Source organism: Crocodylus siamensis, chromosome 9 (genome assembly GCF_052110815.1).
Source record: "Crocodylus siamensis isolate JL-2025a chromosome 9, ASM5211081v1, whole genome shotgun sequence".
In the NCBI taxonomy this organism is placed as follows: Eukaryota; Metazoa; Chordata; order Crocodylia; family Crocodylidae; genus Crocodylus; species Crocodylus siamensis.
This window is the reverse complement of record NC_143403.1, coordinates 41437797-41462165: the sequence shown is the minus strand read 5'-3', so window position 1 is coordinate 41462165 and position 24369 is coordinate 41437797. Positions and strand designations below refer to the sequence as shown.

The 24369-nt window shown below is 53.0% G+C and overlaps 1 protein-coding gene across 8 annotated transcripts in view; it reads left to right on the top strand.

Annotated features, from left to right (window-relative positions):
* RIPOR1 (RHO family interacting cell polarization regulator 1) overlaps window positions 1-24369 on the top strand; it is a 128978-nt gene that overhangs the window by 64695 nt on the left and 39914 nt on the right. The window contains exon 1 of one of the 8 annotated variants that reach the window (XM_090063516.1): window positions 16223-16368. The exons of the other annotated variants lie outside the window; for them this stretch is intronic. Within the exon in view, the coding sequence (XP_089919642.1) occupies window positions 16302-16368 (67 nt within the window). The 5' untranslated portion in view covers window positions 16223-16301. Of the gene's footprint in view, window positions 1-16222; window positions 16369-24369 lie in introns of those variants that run through there. 8 annotated transcript variants of the gene reach the window in all.

Here is a 24369-nt window from a genome sequence, read left to right as displayed (position 1 = left end):
TTTTGAGGCTGCTGCAGAGCCACAGTTATGTGGATGTTTCTCTGCCTTTCCTAGGGAATGGCCCTGCCCTGTGCATGTGCAGAGACAGCAGGGTTCAAACACATATCTGAGTCTCCTCCCAGGTGTTCCTGGCCTCTCTTTGGACCAGCTCAGATCGTGGTTATGTTCTCTTGATATTGCAAATCTCCCTTGTGTCACAGGGCACTCACAGTATGTCTAGAGATCTTGGGCTTTTTCTGGCAGGTGGCCACCGCTGTGCTGAGAGCACGTTCTGGCAGGGTGTTCAGCACTGTGACTGGATTTACATATAAGACTTACATAAGAACTGCCATTTACTGGGTCACACCTTGAGTCCATTTTGCCTAGTATCTTGTGTCTCAGTGGCAGAGAGTGGATGCTGAAAGGGAGAGTGAACTGGATATGACCAGAGGTTTTTTTCCATTGTTCCTCTCTCACTTGCAGCCTCCACCATTTAAGATCTAGGAAATTCTGATTCAGAGGCCGCATCCCTAACTCCCAACTCAATGGCTACTGTTGCCCCTTTCCTCTAAGAATTTGTCCAGTTCCTTTTTTAATTTGGCTAAACTGTCAGCTTCCACAACATCTGGTGGCAATGAGTTCCACACTTTAGTTGCTCCCTGTGAAAAAGAACTTCCTTTTGTTAGTTTTGAAACCAGTAGGTAGTAAGTTTATTTTGTGACCCCTAGTTCTTGTATTGTGAGAAAGATTAAGTAATGAATCTGTATTTACTTTCTCTTCACCATTTAGTATTTTGTAAACCCTTATCATGTCTCCCTTCAAGTATCTCTTTTTCTGAACTGAATAGGTCTAACCTTTTTCATCTCTCTTCACATGGAAGTCCTTCTACACCTGATCTGTCAGGTGAAGTCCTTGCTCCTGTGGATTATGCTGTTGCAGTAATGCCAACTCTCTCAAAGAAATCACAAGTCTTGCAATTTTTAAGTCAAATTAACTCTGACTCATGATCTCATGACAGAACCCTCAAATCTTGGGATTTTTTCTTCTGGCGCATGTAGACAGTGCCTATGTAGCTAGTAAGCCTATAGAGGGGAAGGGGTAACAAGGGGCAGACCGAGGCCCCCGTGGGGAAGGGAAGCCTATGGAGGGAGTGGGGCAGGGGTGAATGGGGGCCCCAGGCACGTCGTTAAACAGAGTTGTGGGCACTGCATCCAGAGGTGTGGGGGGACATGACTCCCTACCACTGCACACCCCCCCAGGGGGCGCATGTGCCCCCCACAGGGCAGAGATGGGCTGTGGGCTGGGGTTCTGTACCCTGCTGCCTTTGCTCTGGGAGCTGTGCAATGCCAGTGTGCCTCCTGCTGCCTGCTGGGTGGGCGGGAGATACGTGGCACAACCGTCACATGGTTTCCAAGGCAAAGGCAGCAGGACACAGAGCCCCAGCCCACAGCCCATCTCTGCCCTATGGGGGGCACATGCCTCCCAAAGGGGCACACACAGTGGCACTTCTGAACAAGCTGCACACTGCTCTGTCACACAACCTGCCCTGGTGCCCCATTCACCCCAGCCCATGCACCACTCTCTCCCTCACCATGGGGCTTGGATCTGACCCCCTACCCCCTACGCTTACCAGCTGGGTGTTGTCTGCATGTTTGGCTGTCCCTCACTCCCAAGCCACAGCCCCCCTGCTGCTGCCCCTCACTCCTGACCCACAGTATCCCACATCCTTCCAGGATGTGTAGGACCCGCCACCCAGCCTCCAAACACCCCCCCCTCACATCCCCACAGCGCCCCACACCTTTACAAATACCTCCCCCCCACACACACTTCAAAAATAGCATCTTATGATTTACATGCCAAATCTCTTGATTTTTAAGAGTTTGTCTCATGATTTTTGACTTGGTGGGTTTGGCAATACTGTTGTTGAGTCCCTTTGGACACCATATGGGATGGATGTTGTTAGTACAGGCTTGGGAGGTTTCATTGTTCCATAGCTGGTAGGGTCGGAAGGGACCTGAGCAGATCATCAAGTCCGACCCCCTGCCATGGCAGGAAAGAGTACTGGGGTCAAACGACCCCAGCAAGGTGTTCATCTAACGTGCTCTTAAAGACCCCCAGGGCAGGAGCCAGCACCACTTGGCTTGGAAGTTGGTTCCAGACCCTAGCCGCCCTGACTGTGAAGTAGCACCTCCTGATATCTAGCCTAAATCTACCCTCTGCCAGCTTGTGACCGTTATTCCTGGTCATGCTCGGGGGAACAGGGACTCCCCCAATGCCTGGTGGTCCCCTCTGACTAGTTTGTAACAGGCCACTAGATCCCCCCTCAGCCTTCTCTTGTGGAGGCTGAACAGGTTCTACCCATACCTGTAGCTTCTCCTTGTAGGGCCTGCCCTGCTGCCCCCTGATCATGCGAGTGGCCCTCCTCTGGACCCTCTCCATGTTGTCCACATCCCTCCTGAAGTGCAGCGCCCAGAACTGGACGCAGTACTCCAGCTGCGGCCTGACCAGTGCCGCATAGAGGGGGAGGATCACCTCCTTGGACCTGCTTGAGATGCATCTGTGGATGCATGACAAGGTGTGGCTGGCCTTCCTGACTGCATCCCCACAGTGCCGGCCCATGTTCATTTTGGCATCAGTGATGACTCCAAGATCCTTTTCGGCCTCCGTGCTGACAAGAAGGGAGTTCCCTAACCTGTAGGTATGGTGCTGGTTCTTCCTCTCCAGGTGCAGCAACTTGCACTTGTCGGTGTTGAATCCCATCCTATTCTCATCCGCTCACCCTTGTAACCTGTCTAGGTCTGATTGTAGCCTGTTGCATCCTTCCAGTGTGCCCATGTCCCCCCACATCTTAGTGTCATCAGCAAATTTGAACAGGGTGCTTTTTACCCCCTTGTCCAAGTCACTGATGAAGATGTTGAACAGTGTGGGCCTGAGGACCGAGCCCTGGGGGACCCCACTGCCCACATTTCTCCAGGTCGAAAATGACCCATCCACCACCACCCTCTGGGTGCGGCCCTCCAGCCAGTTGGCAACTCATTTGACTGCGTGGGTGTCGACACCACAGTCCCCCAGTTTCTTAATGAGAACGGGGTGAGAGGCAGTGTCGAAGGCCTTCCGGAAGTCCAGGAAGACTATGTCCACTGCTACCCCTATGTCTAAGGATTTGGCAATCTGGTCATAGAAGGCCACCAGGTTGGTCTGACAGGACCTGCCTCTAACGAACCCATGTTGGTTGCCCCTAAGCATAATCTCACCTGCTGGCCCCTTGCAGACATGTGCCAGAATAATTCTCTCAAAAAGCTTACCCAGGATCGAGGTAAGACCAACTGGCCTGTAGTTTCCCAGGTCCTCCTTCCTCCCTTTTTTGAAGATGGGAACCACGTTGGCCCTCTTCCAGTCCTCTGGCACCACACCAGAGCACCATGAGTGCTCGTAAAGCCGTGCCAGGGGTCCTGCAATGACCTCAGCCAATTCCCTCAGTACTCTGGGGTGGAGATCGTCCGGACCGGCTGATTTGAATACATCCAGTCCCTCCAGAAGTTCCCCGGCTAGATCCTCCCTGACCCTTGGCCAAGATGTGCCTCCCCTGGGGCCTACAGGGGGCCCAGGGGTTGGGGTGGCTGTTCCGGTCCCTGCTCAGGAAGATGGAGGCAAAGAAATCATTAAATAGGTTAGCTTTCTTGTCTGGTGTGATGACCAAATTTCCTAGTTACCTGGTACCTCCTTTTTGCCCCCTATGTATTTAAAAAAGGACTTCTTGTTGTCCTTGATCCAGGTCGCTAGTCCCAGTCCCATCTCCGCCTTGGCCTTCCTGACTGCCCCCTGCATCCCCAAGCAACCGCAGTATAGTCCTCCCTGGTGATGCCCCCTCCCTGCCATTGGAGGGGGCATCCTTTTTAGCTAGGAGACATTCCCGGATGCTTTTGGTGAGCCATGGGGGCTTGTGTGCCCACCTGCTCCCTTTGATCCATGTTGGATTACTTTCCTTTGGGCTTGGAGGATCATCTCCTTAAGGAGCGACCGCTCTTCTTGGACACCTGGCTCCCCTCCCCTCTGGGACCTCAGTGCTTCCCCGACTATTCTTCTTAACTCGTTGAAGTCTGCCCGAGGTGATGGAGTTTACACCAGCCTGGCTGGTTCCTGCAGGTGGTATTTGCTTTTGTACTGCTAACTCCTGCACCAGATAGGTCTGGAAGGGGTGGCCTTTGCTTGCCAGTAGAGAGAAGCTGTTTGGGTGGGAAGTGTTTGGCTTGCAAGGGGGCAGCAGGGTACCTGAAGGTGCAAAGGCCTCCAGTCCTTTGGGCTAAGTCTGGTATCTCAAACTCCTTGATTGGCTTTCTAAGGTGCTCCCAGCCTTTGCATTGTTGGGGTGAGGGGTGGAGGGATGTTGCACTGGCTTGAGCACTGTTCAGTCTGTATCACATCTTGCTCTGAAAGATGCTGGGGTGAGAGCCTGGAGGGTTGTGTCTGTGTGTGTCACCCAGTGTCACTGGGAAGAAGGAGATATGATTATGGGTTCTCAACCCCATGACAAAGGACTCCCTAGTGGATGGGAAAGTGTCTCATTTTTGCATTTGCTCCTCCTCCCCTTTGCCGCCTCCCTCCGACTTAGGGCAGTCTCCTTGTGCCTTGTCCCTGCCAAGTTCCAAATAATTCTAATAGCAAATGATCCCTTCCTCAGCTGTGGCAAGTGATCCCTTCCTTTTGGCTCCAGGGTTGCACGTCCTTCACTCACCTGCCCTGGCAAAGCGCTCTAGGTTGGCGTGAGGATTTATAGGCCTCCTGAGCTGGGAGGGGCACAGGTGTGAAAGTGGGTGTTTGGTAAGTGGCAGGGAAAGGACTGGCCATGGAGGGCTTTATTATTGGGGAGGGGCAGTAGGGAGAAGCAGCGAGGGTTATAAAACAGAGACTCTTGATCTGGGGTAAGGAGCCCCCATATGCAGGCATGCTCTACCTGTACCCTTGCCTTGTCTCCCCTGCACATGGAGTCCCTGATCCTCCTGGCTCTTCCCTCAAGGTCCTGCCTTGCAGGTGCGGGAGTATAACTTCAGCAGTAAGAACGCCTTGGGTTTCCCTGCCCAAGAGCTTGGCTGTCCTGTAAGGCAGCTCCTGGAGCTCTCTTTTTCCTGTCTTTGAGAGCTCAGAGCTGATGCAAAGAGGTTGATAGGCACTGTGGGAAAAAGTTCTCCAGGGCCCAGGGTGGGCACCCATCAGTAGTCAGGAAAGGGGGCGCTGCCTGGGCAGAAGACATCGCCTTTGGTACACTGTAGCAATAGCAGATAGGCCTGTCCCTGCAGAGGGGAGCTGAAAGCTGTGTGTGGGGAATAAGCTGTGTGCAGGGCTGTTGCTAAAGCCTTGGGATGGCTCCTCTGGCTTAGGGCTTGCCAAGGCTGAGGGGCTGCAGCAGCTCCTCTGTGCAACAGGCCTATTGTGAGGGTGACTCACTCTGCACAGACCATGGGACAGGAGTGGATGAGAGTAATGTCCCTGCCAGTCTGTCCAGCCATGCACCCTCATGCAGGATCTGATTCTCGGTGTCCAGAGATCAGGGTTGTGTGTGGTACTCCTGAAGTGCTGGGAGGGGTCACTGGTGCCAGAAGTTGTCTGGCCCCCTGCTCAGAGTGAGCACGAAAACAGCTCAAAAGGCCTCTCTGGCAGATGCTGACAATCGGATGTTTGGCATCATGAGAAGGCAGAGATGACATGGGTTTCTTGGGTCTGGATCCAGTCCTCTGCTATAATGGGCACCGCACCATAGGGCATTTATACACATGCTCCCGGGGGGAGGGGCACTTTAATTAGAGCGGCTCCAAGAGCCGCTCTAATTACAGCTCCCAGAGCATCTTGGGTATCAGCATCCCCACACTGAAAAATGGCAGTAGGGTGCTTTAAGTAAAGTTTGTTGAATGAGCTTAGTTAAAGTGCCCATGCTGCCATTTTTCAGCACAGGGACGCTGATACATGAGACAGTGGAGTCTCCTGGAGTGTGGTAATTACCATGCTCCAGTAGGCTCGATTAATTGAGTCTGCTCTGACACGCTGTAATTACAGCGCTTTCAATTTTCTCTCTCCTGTGCCACCTCCGTAGCTGTGCTTCCAGGCAATACAGGGTCCTGCCTGGTACCTTGCCATGTGTGTGTTTGGAGAGGTGGGGCTGGGCTCACCTCCCCTGGGTGCCAGGTAGGGCTGTGGCTCCTGCCCGCTGCGTTGGGGGCAGCTTTCCCTGGAGCTACTGGCTGGTGTATTTGGCATTTGCCTGTACTGTCTTTGGCAGGTGACACTGCTAGGTAGACTGGCTTCTGCATCTGAATAGCTCCCAATGGAGGGAACAAACTTCTTTGTCTAATTAGCATTGGCACCGCTGTGAGGATGTGCTCCTGAGGCAGCTGGATAGTGCCTAAAAGTGCTGAGTGATGTCGGACAGGGCTGAGTAAGGGCAGGCTGGTGGGTGGGGTGATTTGGCACCAGAGTGGGCATTGCAAGTAGTCATGACTTAACCAGGGAATTTTGGCCAAGGTGAAGGTGACAAGAAGTGGAATGTCTGCTGTAGTGTTTGAAAAAGGTAGAGATGGCAGGGCCATCTACCCTTCCAGCAGGATTACCAGGCAACAGATCCTGTGTCCCCATATGCTATGCAGAATAACAGTCCTCTCTCTCTCTGGGAGATTTTTAGTCCATCTCCCCTTGAGGCACCTGGGCAGAACTGGCCAGCCTGGTCTGTCCTGTAGCTAGTGCCCTGCTCATCAGACCAAGAGCTGGCCCCAAAGTAGTTTCTTCTCCCATGAAAAGATTTCAAGATTTTTTGAAAGTTTTACCTGTCCCATGTCAGGGCCAAAGAGCTGGAAAATGCTTGTGAGTCAGCAGTTTAACAAAATAATCTGTCTAGTGCTCTCAACATTTTTAATTTTGATTTTTCACTTTTTACATTTTGTTTAATATCTTCTTACTCTAAATTAACATCCAGCTCAAGATAAGTCCTTTTCTTTGAACTGAGAAAGGGAACTTGTCAGTTGAAACCTCATTTCAACGTTTTTCTTAGTTCAAAACTTTTTCTAATACTTTTTTCCAACTGAGAAGTGTCAGTTTTGATGAACTGGCATGTTTTTGATGAAAAACATGTGGTCAAATATTCCCCGACTTGCTCAGCCCCGCACTGGAAGGGTGGTTCCTCACTCAGATTGTTGTCAGCGCCACCCTCCAGCCCTGCCCCCTGGTTTCTGTGTATGACTTAGGGTGTTTCTAGTTAGTATTCTGGGGAGCATGTGCAAAACTGGGTGCTGGGCCATGGAGCCAGGCAAGAATGGAGCTGAGAAGCAACAAGCTGCTTGTGTTTTTGTCCTATGAGTTTAACCCATTCATGTTGTAGGGACTTAGAGCAGTTGTTCCTATGATCTCTCCTCTTTCCTGCCCCCCACTGTGGCTTGCACAGAGGAGAGAAGCTCATGGTTGGTTTGTTTGTTTTTTCCAGAGGGGATTGTTGTGCCCCGGCCTGCTGATCTCTGGATGTGTGTCCCTGGGATCTTGGGGGCTGGCAGTAAGCTCTGGGCTGAGAGGAGGACAAGGCTTGAAAACTACTTACCCACCTTCCTGGGTGTGGACTGGCAGGCTCAGCAGGATTGCCAGTCATAGGGAGGTTTGAATGAAGTGTCTGTCCCTGAGCCGGGGTGGAGGGCAGGCAGTGTGGTCACATGTGCAGACTGGCAGTGCCAGGCCTGGCCTTGCCCAGAGCTGTCCCAGGCTGCATTTGATTGAAGACTAACACATCTCCCGTTAGTTCTGCTGCTCAGAGCTTTGTAGGCACTGAAGGATTGGAGAGAATTTAGGTCCTGCTTGGATGCAAAGAGCTATGCCTGGCAGCAGCCCAAAAAATGCAAGGGAAGGGGGTAGACTTTCTCCCTGTCATCACAGCAAACAGGAGACCAGGGTAAGGGTTGGAGTTGCAGCCCCTTTTCCTCAGTGACCATCATGCTGTCCCAAGCTGATGGAAAAAGATGGTCTTTCCTTTCTTTACATCTGCTGAGGTGGGGTGACCTGTCCTAACCAGAGACTGATATGAGCCCCCCAGCCATATATACAGCAAGGCCCAGGACCAGCACCATGGGATTCCTGCATCTTGCTTTCCACCGGGCAGTCGGCTTAGCCAGTGGTTCCATCTTTGCTTCTGATGCCTGGAGGAAAAACCATGGAGTAAGCTGGGGGGGGAGGGAAGATGGGAGAGCAAAGGCAGGCAATGTGGGACAGGGAGGCAAGTGCAGAGGCTGGAGCTAAGACAGGAGAGAAAATCTGAGGGGAACAGCGGTTTTAGGTGACAGAAATCCCCACCTCCACCTGGGCAGGGCCAACAGCAGGCTCCTCCTGTTTATGGGTGGCCTTTGCAGAGAGGGGTCCGCCACTGTAGATGCCAAGTCACTTTTCTAAGAGGTGAAGGAGACTCAGGCTGTGTCTTCCCAGCCCCTCCCATCCCTGCTGCCACTCTTGTCCCTGCCTGGCCCATTGCCAGCCCTGGCACGTGCACTCTGCCCTGTGAGAGGCTGCAGTGCTGCAGGGAGGGAGGCACCGGGGGTGGCTATTAATTTAACTCAATTACTCTGCGGGTTCTGTCCTGCCCAGCTATGCTGCTGGCTTAGCTTGTGCTGTCTCACTCCCCTGTGCCCTCGGCCCTTGCTCCCCTTGGAAACACTCTCACTCTTGGCAAGTCTTCCTGCAAGCCCTAGCCCAGCGGGTGCTGCGAGCCAGCACTGCTCTGGCCTCTGTTGGCACTGGATTTGGACCCAGGCCTATACCTTTGTTCCGGGAGAGGACAACCCTCAGACCGACCACAACACCAGGCAGTTGATAATAGGCGAGTTTATTGATACAGAACAATATCAGAAAAGCAACAATGCAAACAATCAAGGGATTCTATATCTACCAGTCCTAGGGCCCTCATCACGTCAAAGTACATCTGGTCAGGATGCAGGCTCCACTCCGAGGCTTTCTCTTAGGTGTCAGCAGTCTGGAGGTGAGATGCTGAGGCTTATAGCCCCCCTCTAGGGGGGTGCATGAGACAGGCTGTTGGTATGTGTCCTCTGTCCATGGCCATCTTGGGGACCTTTCCTGGGGGATGGGGACCCCTCTTGAGGAAGAGGAGGAGGAGGAATAGGGAGGGACAGCAAGGAACAGGAAGGGATGGGACAAAGGGAGGGACAGCAAGGAAGGACAGGGAGGGACCCTTTGTTACTGTCAAGTCTCTGCTTTTGGATTCTCCTTCCCTCTTGATGACTCTTCATCCGTGGCTATCCCTGGTTGGTTGTGTCTCTGTGGTCACATGTCCATGTAGCCCTCTGGGCCTAATTTCATAGTTTCATAGTTGGTAGGGTCGGAAGGGACCTGAGCAGATCATCAAGTCCAACCCCCTGGCATGGGCAGGAAAGGATGCTGGGGTCAAATGACCCCAGCTAGGTGGCTGTCTAGCCTTTGAAGACCCCCAGGGTAGGGGCAAGCACCACTTCCCTTGGAAGTTGGTTCTGGCTCCTAACCACCCTGACTGTGAAGTAATGCCTCCTGATGTCTAGCATGAATCTACTCTCAGTCAATTTATGGCCGTTATTCCTTGTTACTCCCGGTAGTGCTCGGGGAAACAGGGACTCTCCCATTGCCTGCTGGTCCCCCTTGGCAAGTAAGGTGGATGGTGGCCAAGTCATGAGAGCTATGCCTGGGGTGGGGGCTATCACTTAAGCATTTTGTCCTGACATCAGTGGCTTCCTCAGCAACTCCCCGTTATGTATGCTGCTCCCAAGCCCTTTTGGGACATGGGGTTGTGTGGGGTCACATCTTCCCCTTGGGTGGACATGTTCTGAGAATCCCAGCTTTGTGGAATAATCCACTTCCCATTTTTGCCCTCTCTGCTCACACCTTATTAGAGACATCCCTTGTTGGTCCCACAGTGCCTAGAGAGAGGTTGCGAGGGAGGCTTTGTGCCCACAAGGTGGGGGCTATGTAGCAGGGTGGGAAGGGATCTCCTCCCAACACCCTGAGCCTTCCTTATCTCCTCTTCCTCATGCTGGGCAGCAGGGGGTGTCCCCCCCCATTTTCATCTGTCTTAGGTTGGTGTCCTCATTAAGATTTAACGAGAACAAATGAGCTGGCACTGAGTAAAGCTTTTGGCACACTGCCTAGGCATGTGTTGCATCATGGCATCATGTGGCTGGGCTCTTGGAGCTTGACTTCCTGCATGCAGTGCTGGAGACGCCTCTCCTTTTCTCCCCTGTTGTGGGTGATGTCAGTGAAGGGTGCAGCTGGCCCCTTATGCCTCTTTGCCTGGTCAAGTGGCTTTGGCCTACATCCACCTCTGCACGGCCTTAATACTGTGGTCTCTGTGGCCCTGAGCAGTTGGGGGTAGATAAAGAGTGCCTCTTGTAAGTGCTTCATAGTGTAAATTACTTTCCAGCCTGGTCAGGCTGCAACTCCAGTGCTCAGAAAGAAGGAATCCCCTGGATAGAGGTTACCTGCAGCCCCTGCTGAGCCCCCTGCTGCCTATGCATGGAGGTGGGGTTTCATTATTGGCCTAGAGGGATTCCTGTTCCCTTCTCCTGAGCTGTGCCAGCTGTAACTCTGAGCAACTGGGCAGACAAGCCATTCGTGAATCACAGTGTTTGTCCTATAGCGGTATCCCATGACTGCATCATAGCTGTGGAACCCTGCTGCAGTCGCACTGCACCCAGGGGAGGGGGTTTTGTATTCGGTTCCTTGCAGGCCACTGCTTACTCTGTCAGCAAAGCAATTCAGTAACTGAGTCCACTACAGCTGGGAGTTGCTTCCAGGTTCACTCTTGCTGAGCTCAGCAGCTCAGGATCCCTCTGCAGAAGAGACACAGCTGATGTCAGAAATTCCTGTTCCAGTCTGCAGTGTTGCCTTGTGCTGTGGTGTCTGAAAATACCTGTTAGGCAGGTGCATGCCATGGGCTACTCTGCTGAGTTACTGAGCTCATAAAACCTCTTGGGCCAAATCCCTTGGGAGAGAGATGTAATTCAGAAGGTCCCAGCTAAGCCCCAGGGAAAGCTGGGATGTGACATGGTACATCCTTGCTGGGAAGACCTCCACTCACTGATGCAGGGAGCAGCCAGTGTGCTGCCCTGGCTCAGGTTCATACTCAGTGGGAGAAGCTCAGCTTGAAAGGGCTAGATCTCAGTAATCTGGCGTGGACTTGGACACAAGAAACCAGCTGGAGGGAGGGAGTGATGGGGCAACCAGTGATGAAATGAGCTTTGATAATTACAGACTGCACAGGGCTTTGAGGGCAGTCACCAGCCATTTACAGGTTGCATATAGCCTCCAGTTGGGGTGTGGGACGATGGTGAGACAAGTAGAGGAAGAGGTAAAATTCAGCTGGATAGCATGGGCTGAAGAGCAAAGTATAGTAGGATCATACTGGAATATTCCCCCCACTCCTCCCAGAGTGGGGAAGCCTTGCTCCTGGTATAGCAGGGCTGGACAGAACTCTGGTGCACACAGGAAGGAACAATCCAGCAGTGGTCTCTTGTGGGTGGGTGCACCAACTTGGAGGTTCCCATGCTGCCTTTTGCAGAGAATTGAAGGGTTGCTCAGGCATTTGGGGCTGGCAGCTCTGCTTCTGGCTGGGGAAGCCTCTCGCAGTATGTTGTAAATTGGTGGTACTCAACCTTATGTCCTCACAGGCTGAATGAGTGGTGTGGAGTTGGTCTGCAGGATGAATCCCATAGACAATGCCATGTCATTTGGCTTATTTTGGGATCTATGGGGAGCCCTATAATGGCAGTGGGAGAGGTGGCAGCTTTAATTGCTGTGGCTTTCAGAGCTGCAGCAGTTAATGCAGTCACCACCAAACTTCTGCATCCATGGGGAGCTCTCCAGGCTGAATGGCACTGCCCCACAGGCTTTATTTCATCCCCAGGAGAGAGGTTGATAAGAGGCCTAGACAGGTCTGTTCAGGGCAAATATGTTTGCTATGCCTACTGTCACCTGAAGGTGGCACCCTTGGCAAGGCATCTTCTCTTAGCCATCTCATTCCTGCAGAGCCACTAATTAGGCAGCCTGCAGTTGTTGCTAGGTTTGGAGTCCCACTGGCTAATTAACTGGGCTGCATCTTGTGCGTCTCTGCCATTTGCCCTAACTGTCACCTCTGCACGATCCCAAAGTGACCCTGCTAACTGTGGCAGTCACACTGAGGAGCAGCCCCTGCAGGAAGGGGACTTCTCTGAACCTGCTGAGCAGTGCTGGGATCCGATTCAGTGTCCTGCCTTGTTGAGAAGGCCTCTGCATGCAGCCAGCAGCTAGTTCCTGGGAGGTGAAGGTCAGTGTGCTTTCACAAGTGGTAAAAGGGCTAATCTACTCCCACGTCTTCTCCGCATTATTGACAGTTGGGAAGTCGGCAGACTGCAGGGTTGATAGCTCCTCTGAAGATGATTTTAGAGGCCTTAGTGCTTGTTTTCCCTGTGGTTGTGAGACTATGCTCCAGGGTGACATGTAGCAGGCTGTTTGGGCAATGGCCCCTGCTCCCCTTTTTGTGGGCCCTGTACTGAGGGACACATGCCAGCTTCAGTAACTTCATGCCCCCCTGAAAATGGGGCTCCCATCTGTGAGGAGAAGGGACTCAGCTTCTCCTAGGAACTGGGGAGAGAGCCGGGGATGGTGACACCCTAGCCCTGTAGACAGCCAGGAGGACGCTGCTGCTGCTCTAACCTGACTTTGCTTTAAAAGCAGCAGCAAACAGGAAAGGAGCCCGGTAGGGAGGAGGCTTTTCCTTTTCTTCCGAGATGACGAAGTTGTTCCTGGCTGTGAGCTATTCTGCTTGGGCCTTTCCCTGCTGGAAAGATAGGTGGCAAGGCTAGAGAAGCCAAGGTTGGGGTGGAAAGTGCCACTGTCACTAGGCTCCTGATGTGGGTGCTGCCCCTCCTGGATGAGCTGCAGCTCCGCCCTGTGCCCCGCCCTGGCAGGGCAGCCCCAGCCCCACTCCATCCCTCAGTGTGGGGTCTTGATCAGCCCCTTCCCTTCCCCCTATGCATCCATCACAATAGACTTACCAGCTGCATGCAGCTCTCCATGCTGCTGGGCTGTGCTCTTCGCTGCTGTCTATGTGCTGTGCTGCAGCTGCATGCATGCATGGGCCACTTATTGTCCACATTATCAGTCACATCAGGCTGATTTCCAATACAGACAATTGTCATTACTGGTGCCGGTCTGATACTAGACTGATGTATCAGTGCACCTCTAGATATACATGCTGATTTTCCCTCAGTGGCTCAGTGTGGCTTACAATAAAAGACAAAATAACTTTAAAAAACAAGTGAAATATTGAAGACGATACACAAGGTATATAACAAAAACTCCCCAAGTAATACTCCAGCTTAATCTTGCTTGCTAAATGACTGTCCAGATGAAAAAAAGTGTTACATTGCTTTTGGAACAGTGATTTACAACCAGGGTGTCGCAACATCCTGGGTGCCTTGAGATCTTTTTAAGGGTGCCATGGGGCATTAACACGATTCACAAAATAAACCCAGAGATTTCAAACAGGAATTTGTCAGAATGTAATTACTACTACTTGTTGTGGTCTCTGAGTTCTGTGCAACAGAAGAGCGCTATCATTTTTTTATAGTAAAAAAATGAGTGAAAACTAAGAGCTGGCATTGTCCAAGGGTTGCCTTAGTCTAACAAGGGTGCCCTGAGTCTAAAAAGGTTGAAAATCACAATTCTGGAAGCTGTCCAGGCTCAGGCCCTGGTGAGCCACAAAGGGGAAGGGCTTCCAGAACAGGGGCTACTACTGAGAAGGAAGTCCTGCTTGTTTTCACCAAGTGAACTTAGCGCACTGGTGGAACTTGCAGGAGGTTGCTCTTGGCTGACATTACGGTTTGAGCTGGAACATCAGGGAGAAGGCAATCCCTTAGTTATCTAGGATCCAGACATTTTGCTGTTGCTGCTGCTTGTATTATAGTGGTGTCTACCTGTCCCAGCTGTGATCTGGCTCCTCTGTGCAGATGCATGGTGAGAAACAGTCCCAGTCCTGATGAAATCTCCTTCCAAAGAGATGAGAGAGAAAAAGGGTTGTAAGGACAGCATTTACCCAAGATCATGCAGTAAGTCAGAGCACAGAGACAAGTCTCTGGGCCTCCTGACTCCTCCTATACAGCAGATAGGCCTGACTCCTTCTCTAGTGTATTATTTCCTAGACCACATTGTCTCTCTGCCTGTAAACCCCTCTGTCATGTGGATGTAAAACCACCTGCCTGCCTCCAGGGAGAGAAGGGAAGTTTGTTTAATGGTTGGAGAAGCATTATGAAAATGTCAAGCAGTCTATGAATGGCTGCTCTGTAAGACTTCCTTTCAGTCTGGGTTCCCACCTGTGTCCCTGCAGTTATCTTTAGCCCCTCCATCCTATGTCAGGTCTAAGGGCCAAGTGCTTGGACCATCCTCTTGGCCTTTGTGGTCTGGGGGCAGTTACAGGGCTCATTCAGCTGTGCTTGCCTCCTTGCCCTCCCTACTTCCTGCTCTTGCTGCTGCCCATGACTTTGCATGACCCAGGTCAGCTCCCTGTCAATGTCAGCTCCTTGGCAAAAGGCTCAACAGAGTTGAATTAAAAGTAAATTGATTCTCAGAAACAGCCCGAGCCCAGGACTGCCAGCTGGCACCAAAAAGGATGTCAGTGAAATCCAAACAAGGAGGCTCCTACAGCAGCTGCCCCTTGCTGACTTCCTGTGCACAGCCCCTTGCAACCTAATGGCTGGGATAGGAAAATGGCAGGTTGTGTCACTAGCTGAGTGTCCCAGGGTCTGGGCTTTCAAGTGCCCCACCAAGGGTAGGGGTGGAGGCGCTTTGTTTTTTTGCTTCTTTCTCATTGTTAAAGTGCCTGAATGGCTCTTATGAAGACAAGAGGGGTTTTCCACTTGCATTTCAGGATACAAATATAGGTCTTTGTCTAGTAGATTACAAATGTAGCTCTTTGATTGGGGAGCTGGTGAGATAGTTGCATCCCAAGAGACCAGATTGGATGCTGAAGGATTGATTGCCTGATTTTCCCAGTCCCACTTGGATACACTAGTTTTTTTTTAATGCCAAACTCTAGTGTGTCCTGAACCTGTGAGAGGAAGTTCTCATAACGGTTCTGCCTTTACAGGGAGCAGAGGATCCATGCGCACTGCAGGGCTGAGAGTGATTTTTGTGCTGTGGCATGACACACTTCTGGAAGCTATTGGGTCTGATCCCTGCTTGTGGGCAAGAGGAAGGGCCTGGTGCACAGAGAAGCAATGGCCGGGCTTTTCCTGCTCCTCTGTTCATTTGGAGAAATCTTCTTGGTAGTGTCAGAAGAAAAGTCCTTCCTTGGCCACCAGATAATGCACCGAAGCCAAGTTCTTGGCAGGCCCAGACCAGCTGCAAAAGTGGGAGATGACAGGGTTGGTAATCACTGAGACTCTCTTGGCTGCCTGCTGGATGCTGCTTGTGTCATTGTGCTCAGCTCCATGCCATTATGTGCTCTTACCTCTCTGGTGCCTACCAAGAATGGGGCCTCTTGGATAGATGTGGTGGTGGATTTGTCTCTCAGAGTTAGTCTAGGCTTTGGAGTCTAGACTCCTTAGCTGCGTTCTAAGTGCTGTGAATTCACTGTGTTATTTTGGGCAAGTCCTTCTGTGCCCATGCCTTGTTTTCCCTTGACAGTAAATCAGGACTAGTGCTAAATTTCTGTCCCATGTGGGCGTGTGAAGTAATTTGAAATCTCTGCAGGGAAAAAGTTATTAAGAAAAGGTCTCAACAGTAGCGGCTTGCAAAGATTCCTATGTTGATCCTGCCATGGCTGCCTAGGTAGAAAGCTAGTACCATTGGCCCCTTGCTCATGGGGCTCTGGACCCTGCAGGTGTGTGGGCCTTGCCAGGGTGAGGGAAGCTGGGGCACAGCCTGGTAGGAGCTCATCTGTTCCTAAGGGAAGGCAAGGGAAACCTGCATGCTTTCCAAACCGTGGAACCAAACAACATAGATTTAGGGCCAGATACTAGAGCAAGCAGGGGAGAGATGGGTTGACTTGGGACCTGGCAGAGCATTCGCAAGGTTTCCTGCCCTCCCTTGTTCCTCAAAGCAGTGTCAGCAGTGGTGGGGTCCCCTCCCCTCCCTTCAGGAGGGACAACGTGGGTTTGACTCACTGCTCTGGAACAGCAGGAACTGTGGTGATGTCAGGCCTCGAGCAGGGGAAGTGTGGGTGGAGACTGCAGGCCCTTCTCAGCAGCCCGGGGAGTTCTGCCTGCCCGAGCACAGAGCACAGGAAGAGCGAGCGGAGCCAGCCACGGCACAGGCAGCCCTGCACAGTCTGACCCCTCATGAGAGGGGGCACAGCAGCAACCACGTACTGGCACCACAGCCCCAGAATGAACAGCAAGTACAAAGGTACCGTGACTTCCTTTGAGTCCTCTTTGTGTGGTGCCAAGCTTCACCACCATACACTCCCCATGCCACCCCCCAGATTTCTCCTTGCTTTCTCTGATGTGATTATTCATAGCACCCAGGGGGAGCAAGAACCAGTGGGGCATGGGCCCAGTTTGACTCTCCTGGTGGCTGAGTTGAGGAATAGGGAGCAGGGGTAACAGGCTCGTGGCAGAGACCACAGGGACGGGTGCCAGGGGAACAACCTTCATAGCCAAGGCAGTGGTTTGGGCATCAGGATGAGTGGGATACACTTTGCAGCTTTATTTTTCTCCCAGCCCTGGCCTGAAGAGATGTCTGTCCTCCTCTCCTTAGTCTAGGGTGGCAGCTCCCCTCATACTTCAGTCAAGTTCCATCAGCACTGGTGTGGGCAAGGGAGTCTGTCTAGCTCCATCAGTGACTCAGGATGAGCCTGAGACTTGGGCCCTGACATGGGCAAGGCAGAACAGGAGGTCATGTCCTTCACTGTCTGGCCTGCCTCCTGCACAATTTGTTTGCATGCTGTTGATTCAGACAGGCAGAGGTTTGAAATATGCATAGAGATCTGGACAGTCCAGAGGAGGAGAGCTCTTCTGTGGTGCAGGAGCCCTGGCTTCTATTTCTAGTTCTGCCACTGACTCCTTGCGCGTCTTGGGCAAGACCCTTCCTCAGCTGTGCCTCAGCCTCCCCTCTGAGACCTGGGGCAAACAACCCCCTCGCTCATGGGGCTTGGGAGGTTCTGTGCAGCATCTGCAAGATGCCTTGAGCCTCACAGAGCGGAGACAGGCAAGGTGGCTGCTGCAATGATAGTGTGTAAACACGACTGCGGGTAAGCAGTATCCAGGAAGTGGCTGTGGGCGTTCTCTCTAGTTTCACAGATGAGTGTGGGGCTTCAGGGTGGGACTTGGTCAGATGCTGAAGCAAGGCAGTGGGGACCCCACTGCAGCCAGAACCTGAGCGTGGCTTAGCCCCCATGCTCTGCCCAGGCTGCTGCACCGCTTTGCAGTGGAAAACCACATGGGCAGTGTCAGACCCCTGAGGCAAAGCCTGTTACGTGCTCCAGAGCCGTGGGCTTTTGTTGATCTCAGTCCTGCTGTTGCCTGGGTCCCCTTTCTCTCAAGAGTTGTTATGTCGCAGTGTATTGTCCCACTTGTCTAGTACACCTGGGATATGCGGTTCCCAAGTTATCCCTGGCCCTGAGGGGGCACCTCGCTCTTGTCCTCCTTACCCTGCTGGGTCTCTGCTCTGGCTCTGAGTCCCTGTGTCCGCTGGGCTGTTGTCAATCCCAGAGTCCTGTGTTTTGGGAAGGGCCCCTGGAGCCTGCAGCACATGGTGCTGGCTGTCCCAAACACTCCAGGTGTGCTGTGGTGCCTCAAGCTCTCTGGTGTGGCACTTTCTGTGACTTCAATGTTGATGCTTTACTCCGTGAGTCAGTGCCAGGCTGGTTTCCTCCTGTCGCACTCCTACGGTTTTACCATTTAAATTGCTATTTACAAATAATGAGATCCTTGAAATAAGCAGTGGCAGAAGCAGCCTGGGAGCTGGAGCAGGTGACACTGAAGTGCCCATTGCAGCTGGTAGGAGTTTTTAAACATGTGTTGGGCATGGGGGTGGGGTTAGTAACCTGTTGTTCAGGGGGACAGTTTCTTCCTCATCAGTGCGACTAGCAGAGCTATGGAGCACAGGGGGTAGAAGCAATGTGCAACCTTGGCTTCACGGTGTAGCCAGCAAATAGCTGTCCGTTCACCCAGCACATAATGGTTAGGACTGACAATCCTGACAATCTGAGAGCAACAGTTGCTGAGCCTTGGTGTAGGACAGTAGTCTCCAACCTTTTGAAGTAGGAGATCACCTTTGGCATTTAAAAGCAACCCAAGATCTACTGTGTGCCACCACCACACCACTCCCCATCATCCTGACCCCTGCCAAGCAGCTAAGTCTGTGGGAGGGGTAGGGGGAGGCAGAAGGAGAAAAAATTATTTGAGAGCGCACCTCCCCAGCAGGTTAATCCCATCCAGCCGGGGTCCCACTCAGCTTACCCCTGCTCCTGCCTCTGCAGCACTGTCCCTTACTGCAGGGGTCTTGATCTAGCCCCTGCCCCTTCCCTCCCCCACAGACTGACCTGCTGGGCTGGGGTGCGTGTGTGAACGCATGCGGGCACTCAGCCCCTGCACCTCAACCTCAGATCAACTCCAAGAAGCTCCGAGATCTATCGGTGAATCGAGATCCACTGGTTGGTGACCACTAGTGTAGGGCCGTGGAGGGGCAGAGCACTTGGCAGCTTTGTCAGATGTGGAACTGGAGATGAGGTATAAAGCTGTGCATGTGCAGAAATGGTGTGAGGATGTGGTATTAAGCATAATCTGTGGGGGGAAACCCAGCAGGTTTTAGGGGCCTTGTCCAGCAGATCACTGAGCATTCTTCATCCAGTGCTTCTGAGGAACTCTGCAATGGACTAGATCTCGTCTTGGGAGAGCGCTAAGTCCAGGGGAGGAGGGGTGAGACTGGGCTAGCCTTTCAGGCAGGTGTCTTGGCGGGAGGCAAGCTGCGTGGTGCTGCGCAGGGGTGCGGGCACATTCGATCCTGCTCCCTTGCCTTGGAGAGCAGCAAGCTGAGAGCTCGTGGGGGGTTGCGTAACGGGAGCTATTCCTGGTGCCACTCTTCCGGAGCCCCTGGCACGCGCTCAGGAATGCTCAGGGAGGGGACAAGCCGGGCTGGTTTCAGGTCAGCACAATGGCAGTTTCTCACCCTGAGTCAGGCTTTGGAGCCCAATCTCTAGGATCAGCTCTCTTCCACCTTTCTTGCAGCCAGTATGGGTCTGGTTGCAGGGTGGGCAGGACTCAGGTGAGCTGGTCTGGACTGGCCTGTTGGAAAAGCCCTTCCTTTAGTTTAGGAGCTGAGAGTGAGGATGCAAGTGGGGAGGGGATGTTTTGTGCATATTTGTCTCCCTCCCATTTCCATGTGTGTGCATTTGTGTCCAGCAAAGTGGAGTGGGGCATGTTGCAGAGGGGGTGTCTCCTCTTTGTGCCCTGATGGGTGGGTTCCTCCTAGGTAGCAGAGCTGCCTCCAGGCTGGGGTTGGTGCCTGCTCTGTGCCCTGGGAGGCACATGCCTGGGGGGAAGGGTCACCAGTCACCTGTGTTTACATGTGTACGCTGCTTACTGCTTTTCTCCAAACTATGCTATGGGGATGCAAACACAAACAGCATTGCCATGGCAACCATGGTCACAGTCTAATGCTCAGGAACACTCCGAAAAAAGTTACTACTTGGCCGTAGTACTTGGCTGACCCAGTCTTCTGGAAACGCCTGCCTCACTGGGGCAGCCACTTTGTCACCCTCCCCAGCCCTTCCCCAGCAAGAGCTGTGCTCCCCCATTGCTGCCCTCCTGGCCTTCCCAGGATGGGATCAGGGTGTCTTGGTCATAAGTCACTGTGAGTTAGGAGCAGCATTGGGGGTTGTGGTTAGGAGTTTGTGGGGAGGAGAATCACAGAGTGGAACGTAAGGGCCTTGATGCAGGAGGCCTTACCTGAGCAGGGTTGTGTCTGTGCAGTACTCCAGTGCTGGTGCCCAAGCAGAGCTGTTCGGGTAGTGGGGTGCCAGTGGGATGCTGGTGTGTGTGTGTTTGTGTGTGTTGTTTGCAAAGCTCCGGTTGCTGCACAGCACTGTGTGTGAAGGCCCAGTCCTCTCCACCCTTCCTTGGGGATGCTCAGGGGCTTAACCAAGCACTTCCTCCAATTCTTCACATTTGTAGCTCCTTCCTTTTCCTGCCACCTTTCCAGTCCAGAGCCCTGAGTGAGGAACCGGCCAGTCTCCCAGGGTTCACAAGGATGAGGGCCTCTGCCTGCCTCTCGGATCAAGGACTCTCAGGACTCCCTGTCTGTACCATCTCTCACTAGGGTGCAAGATCTTTCCCTGCTGTCATTACTTCCATGGTGTTGAGGTCACAAGCACGTGCCTGTGATGTTGCTTCCAATACCTGGCAGGGTACAGTGGGTTTGATGAGGGCAAGCATGTCACTCAGCTGCTTTAGAACGGCATTACAGATGTAATCCTTGCCCAGGAGCTTTCTCTGGGGGGAGAGAGCACAGGTGAAGCCAGTTCCCAAGAGTTATGGCCCTGGGATAGCACTGTGCATTGGGCCCCTACCTGCTGAGAAACCACCATCCCACCCAGTCACCTGCCTAAATCTCTGGTAAAAGAAGCCCATGGTCTGAGTGAACCCAGCTAGCTGGAGATACTGCTGACATCTCTGCCTCAACAAAACTTTCCTCCTTCCCCCAGCTTGTGGCAGAGTGAGGGGTAGCTAGTTTCCATGCAGGGTATTGAGACAGTGGGAGGTCTCTGGGTGGGTCACTGCCATGCCCCCTGTGATTATGCAGCCCTGGGTTCTCAGCTCCTCCATTTTGACCTGAGCTGCCTAGACGGGGGAGCAAAACGAGATCAGCTCTGTTCCCTGGGCAAGTCCAGCAAACATCCTGCACGCTTTGCAGTGGTTACTGGATATTTTCTCCCCAGGGCTGCTCAGAGACTGGAGGGGGCTTAGGGTGTATGTCCATGCCTAAACTGTGGGCTCAGCTGACATCAGTGCAGCTACACAAACAAGGATGCAAAGCCTCAGGCAGTGCAAAAGCGCTGGTGCCAAGAGTCCTAGGGCCTAGGATTTAAGGACTCTTTTCCTGCAAATATTTGTCTTGGAATAAGGAGGGATGAAGGCAGAAGATGAGGCAGGAAGAGCACAGTGTCTCCGTAAGGTCGTCAAAAGGAGCCTGGTGCAGCAAATGTCGAGCACAGAGGTCCAGGGTGCCAGCATAGCACTCTTCCTCCCAACAGGTTGCACTTACTCACCAGTGCAGGAATCTTTGATGGGGCTGTAGCTCAGGTGCTCTGTCAGTGAGGATAAGCTCTACTCCTTTATTCAGGATGTTTGTGGCCTGCTGGGGGGAGCTCACAATCTGCTTTCTCTAGGCCCTGCTGGAGGGTTGTCAGCAGCAACTGAGAAGAGGTTGAATGTGTGGGCCGATGCTTTGTGCGATGACACAATACAAAGTTACCCTGGTTTAGGGGGTTGTGTCCCTCTGTCTGAAGGAACAGCAAGGCAGATTTCCCTACCTCCCTTTCACTGCTGCCCGCCACCCCTCAGTCCTTCCCCAGTGTCAGCCTTGTGGGGCTGTTGACCACATCCCCTCCCCTACTGCTGCTACTCTGACCTCCCCCTCCCCAGTGGGAGTATTGGAGGGCCCTGGGCATGAATTGGCATGGATGAGGTGATATGGGGGGGCTAAACCTGAATGTGGTTTGGTGGTATTGATCTTGGGCCTACCCACAAAGCTTTTAGAAAAATCTCTCAGAAGCAGGATTTGCCTTAGTTCAAAGGTTCAATCTGCTTGTGGTTCCTGAGTCCTCCCCTGTGCTGTTGACAAACACAGCAGCAGCTGCCTGGGACTCTTGAAGCAGAAACTGGTTGAGACTAATCCAGCTGGTTTCACTCTCCGCCCCAGTGCAAAAAATAAATTGAGAGTCAACATTCTTCCTCTCGTTGTCATCTGTGGGGGAGGCTCATGGTGACGGACTCAGAAGGGGGAGGCCTTCAATTGTTCCTTAGCCCAGGGGCAGGGGGTGCAGAGGGTCCAGCAGGAGCTTATAAAGGGGGTACATGCCCCTGGGGCTCTGCCTCAGGTGCATCACTGGAGGACATGGGGGATCATTGATTTCTTGCCCTTGATGCTATACAGCCAACAGGCAGGGAGACTGTGGTCTAGTGGTTAGAGTGAGGGGCAGGAAGAGGGTGAAGTGGGCCTTCTGGTTTCTGTTCCTCGTGCTGAAGCCTTTTCCACGTAGCTTGGAAAAGCAGCCACTGATTTGGGGGAAGGAGAGGGCAGAAAGGTAATGGTGTGAGGCATCTTGGGGCCAGTAGCAAGAATGCTTGTGAATCTCCTGTTGGGAACTAAAATGTGGAACTACTGTGACTGTAAAGCAAGGCAAACTGGGCCTGGCTTCCCCTTCTGTAGATCAGCCCCCCAGAGGGCTGGGGGGTCAGAGCAACGCAGACAGTGTTTAGGTGGGTGATGCAAAAATGAAAAGTGTGATGTCACACATACTGTCAGCCTCCAGTTCTTGCTGGCACTGGTTGGGGTGGAGAGGTTCTGCCTATTAAACTCCTGACCTCCTCACAGAGGGGTCTGATGCGGAGAGCCAGGTGTCTGGGCTTTCCCAGTCAGCTGTTGATAACTGGAAAATCCAAAGCTTAGGTTGTTTTGCTAGGTCTTACATTGTTCTTCTTCTGGTGCTTTCTGTCAGAAGATATCCCCAACCGCTTTGCATGGAGTTCAGTAGCATTATCTCCATTTCACTGATGAGGAAGCTGAGGCATTGGGTCACCCTGCAGACCTATGGCAGAGCTGGGCATTTAACTTGGGTCTCTGTAGCCTATTGCTGTATCCAGTAGGACACATTGATCATCTCCCAGATCTGCTTCAGCCTCCCCAAGAGGGATGCTGACCCCTGTATAGGGCATGAAGCTTTTCAAAGCGCCGGCATCCTGGATGAGCACCAAGGCCAGCCTGTGCTACATGTCCTGTTACCACCCTCCTGCTGCTGCTGCTCCGTTCTCTGCTTAGACTGTCTGGGAGGACTTGGAGGTTGTGGGTCTCAGTGTGCTTATGCCTAGGACAGGGCAAGAAGAGGCTTCTTTGATCAGTGCCTCCCTGGCTGTGGCAAGGCCTCATGGGAGCTTTTGGGTGCCACCAGCTGTGTCCACCCTGCCAGGAGCACCTACTTGCCATCCCCACCCTCCCCCATCTCCCCACTGTGGTACCAGTCAGTGCTTATCTCTGTAATGTCAGGAATGTGAGTGCTGGACCTCTCCCACCCTCCTGAGCCAGAGACCAGTCCTGGAGGAGTGAACAGGGCACAGGGAGATCCCTGTTCTCTGGGTGTCTTGGTGCTTGAGCCCTGGATTACGCCTGCATCCACCTGGAGCGGTGCCTTGCTGTGCTGTTACAAGGGGCACCCCCTTTGGAGTGTGCTGACTTTGGGGTGTGACCTCCAGCTCTGTGCTGCTGAGTCCTGTGTGTGCTGACGCAGGTAGTACTCTGGTCAACTTGTGGGTGCCAGAGGATCCCTTGGACTCACTGCACTGAGGGCCCTGGGCTCCGCTCATTCAGAGAAGGTAGGTGGGGGGTCAGAGGACCCTTGTGCCCAGCCCAGTGCTCAGGACCTTCAGGAGCTGTGGCTGTCCTGAGGATAAGCTTTGTGCTTGGGAGATCAGGAAGAGGGACTTGTAGTCCCTAGTGGTCCCCCTTTGATTATGGGAGCCTCAGGTTATCTCTGAGGGGCCCACATGCACAGCCCCCTCTTTGGGTTCATGGTGCTTAGTATCTCAACCAGCAATTCCCTACCTTCACAGGGAGGTTTGAATTCCCACCCTCAGCACCTCCCCCATCCGGTTGGGGTTGCTGAAGGATATCTGGATTCTTCCTCCTGGGAGCAGGGAAATGGGGCTTCCCTTTGGGCCCCTGCTTGGGGCAGGGCTGCCAGGCAGTGGAGAACGGTCTGGTGCAAAGTACAGTGCCAACGGTTTGGTGCCAGGGATTCTAGGGAGAGCGACAGCTCCAGGGGCCAGGGAGAGAGACTGGGAGAAAATGGCCACAGCTCCAGTGCAGATCTCTGAGGCAACACCTGGTTGTTGCACTTGCTGGGTGGGGCAGAGAGTACCATGGGGGGAAGAAGGATGGGGGTGGGAGGCAGCTGGCACAGAATGGAGGGGGGCAGTGCTGAGTGCCCTGTAGTATGGCAGCAAATGGAAACTCGTTGCTGACCCTCAGGTACCTTGACTGGCCTGCAACTGCCTGTGCCATAAGGGCTTCTGGTGCTGCCCAGGCCCTTTCTGCCCTTGTTTTGGGCTAGGATCTCTGCCATGAACTCACGGGTAAATCCTTGCCAGAGCTCGGTGGGAGTGCCCCTCCTCTGTGGTGGAAGGCAAAGCG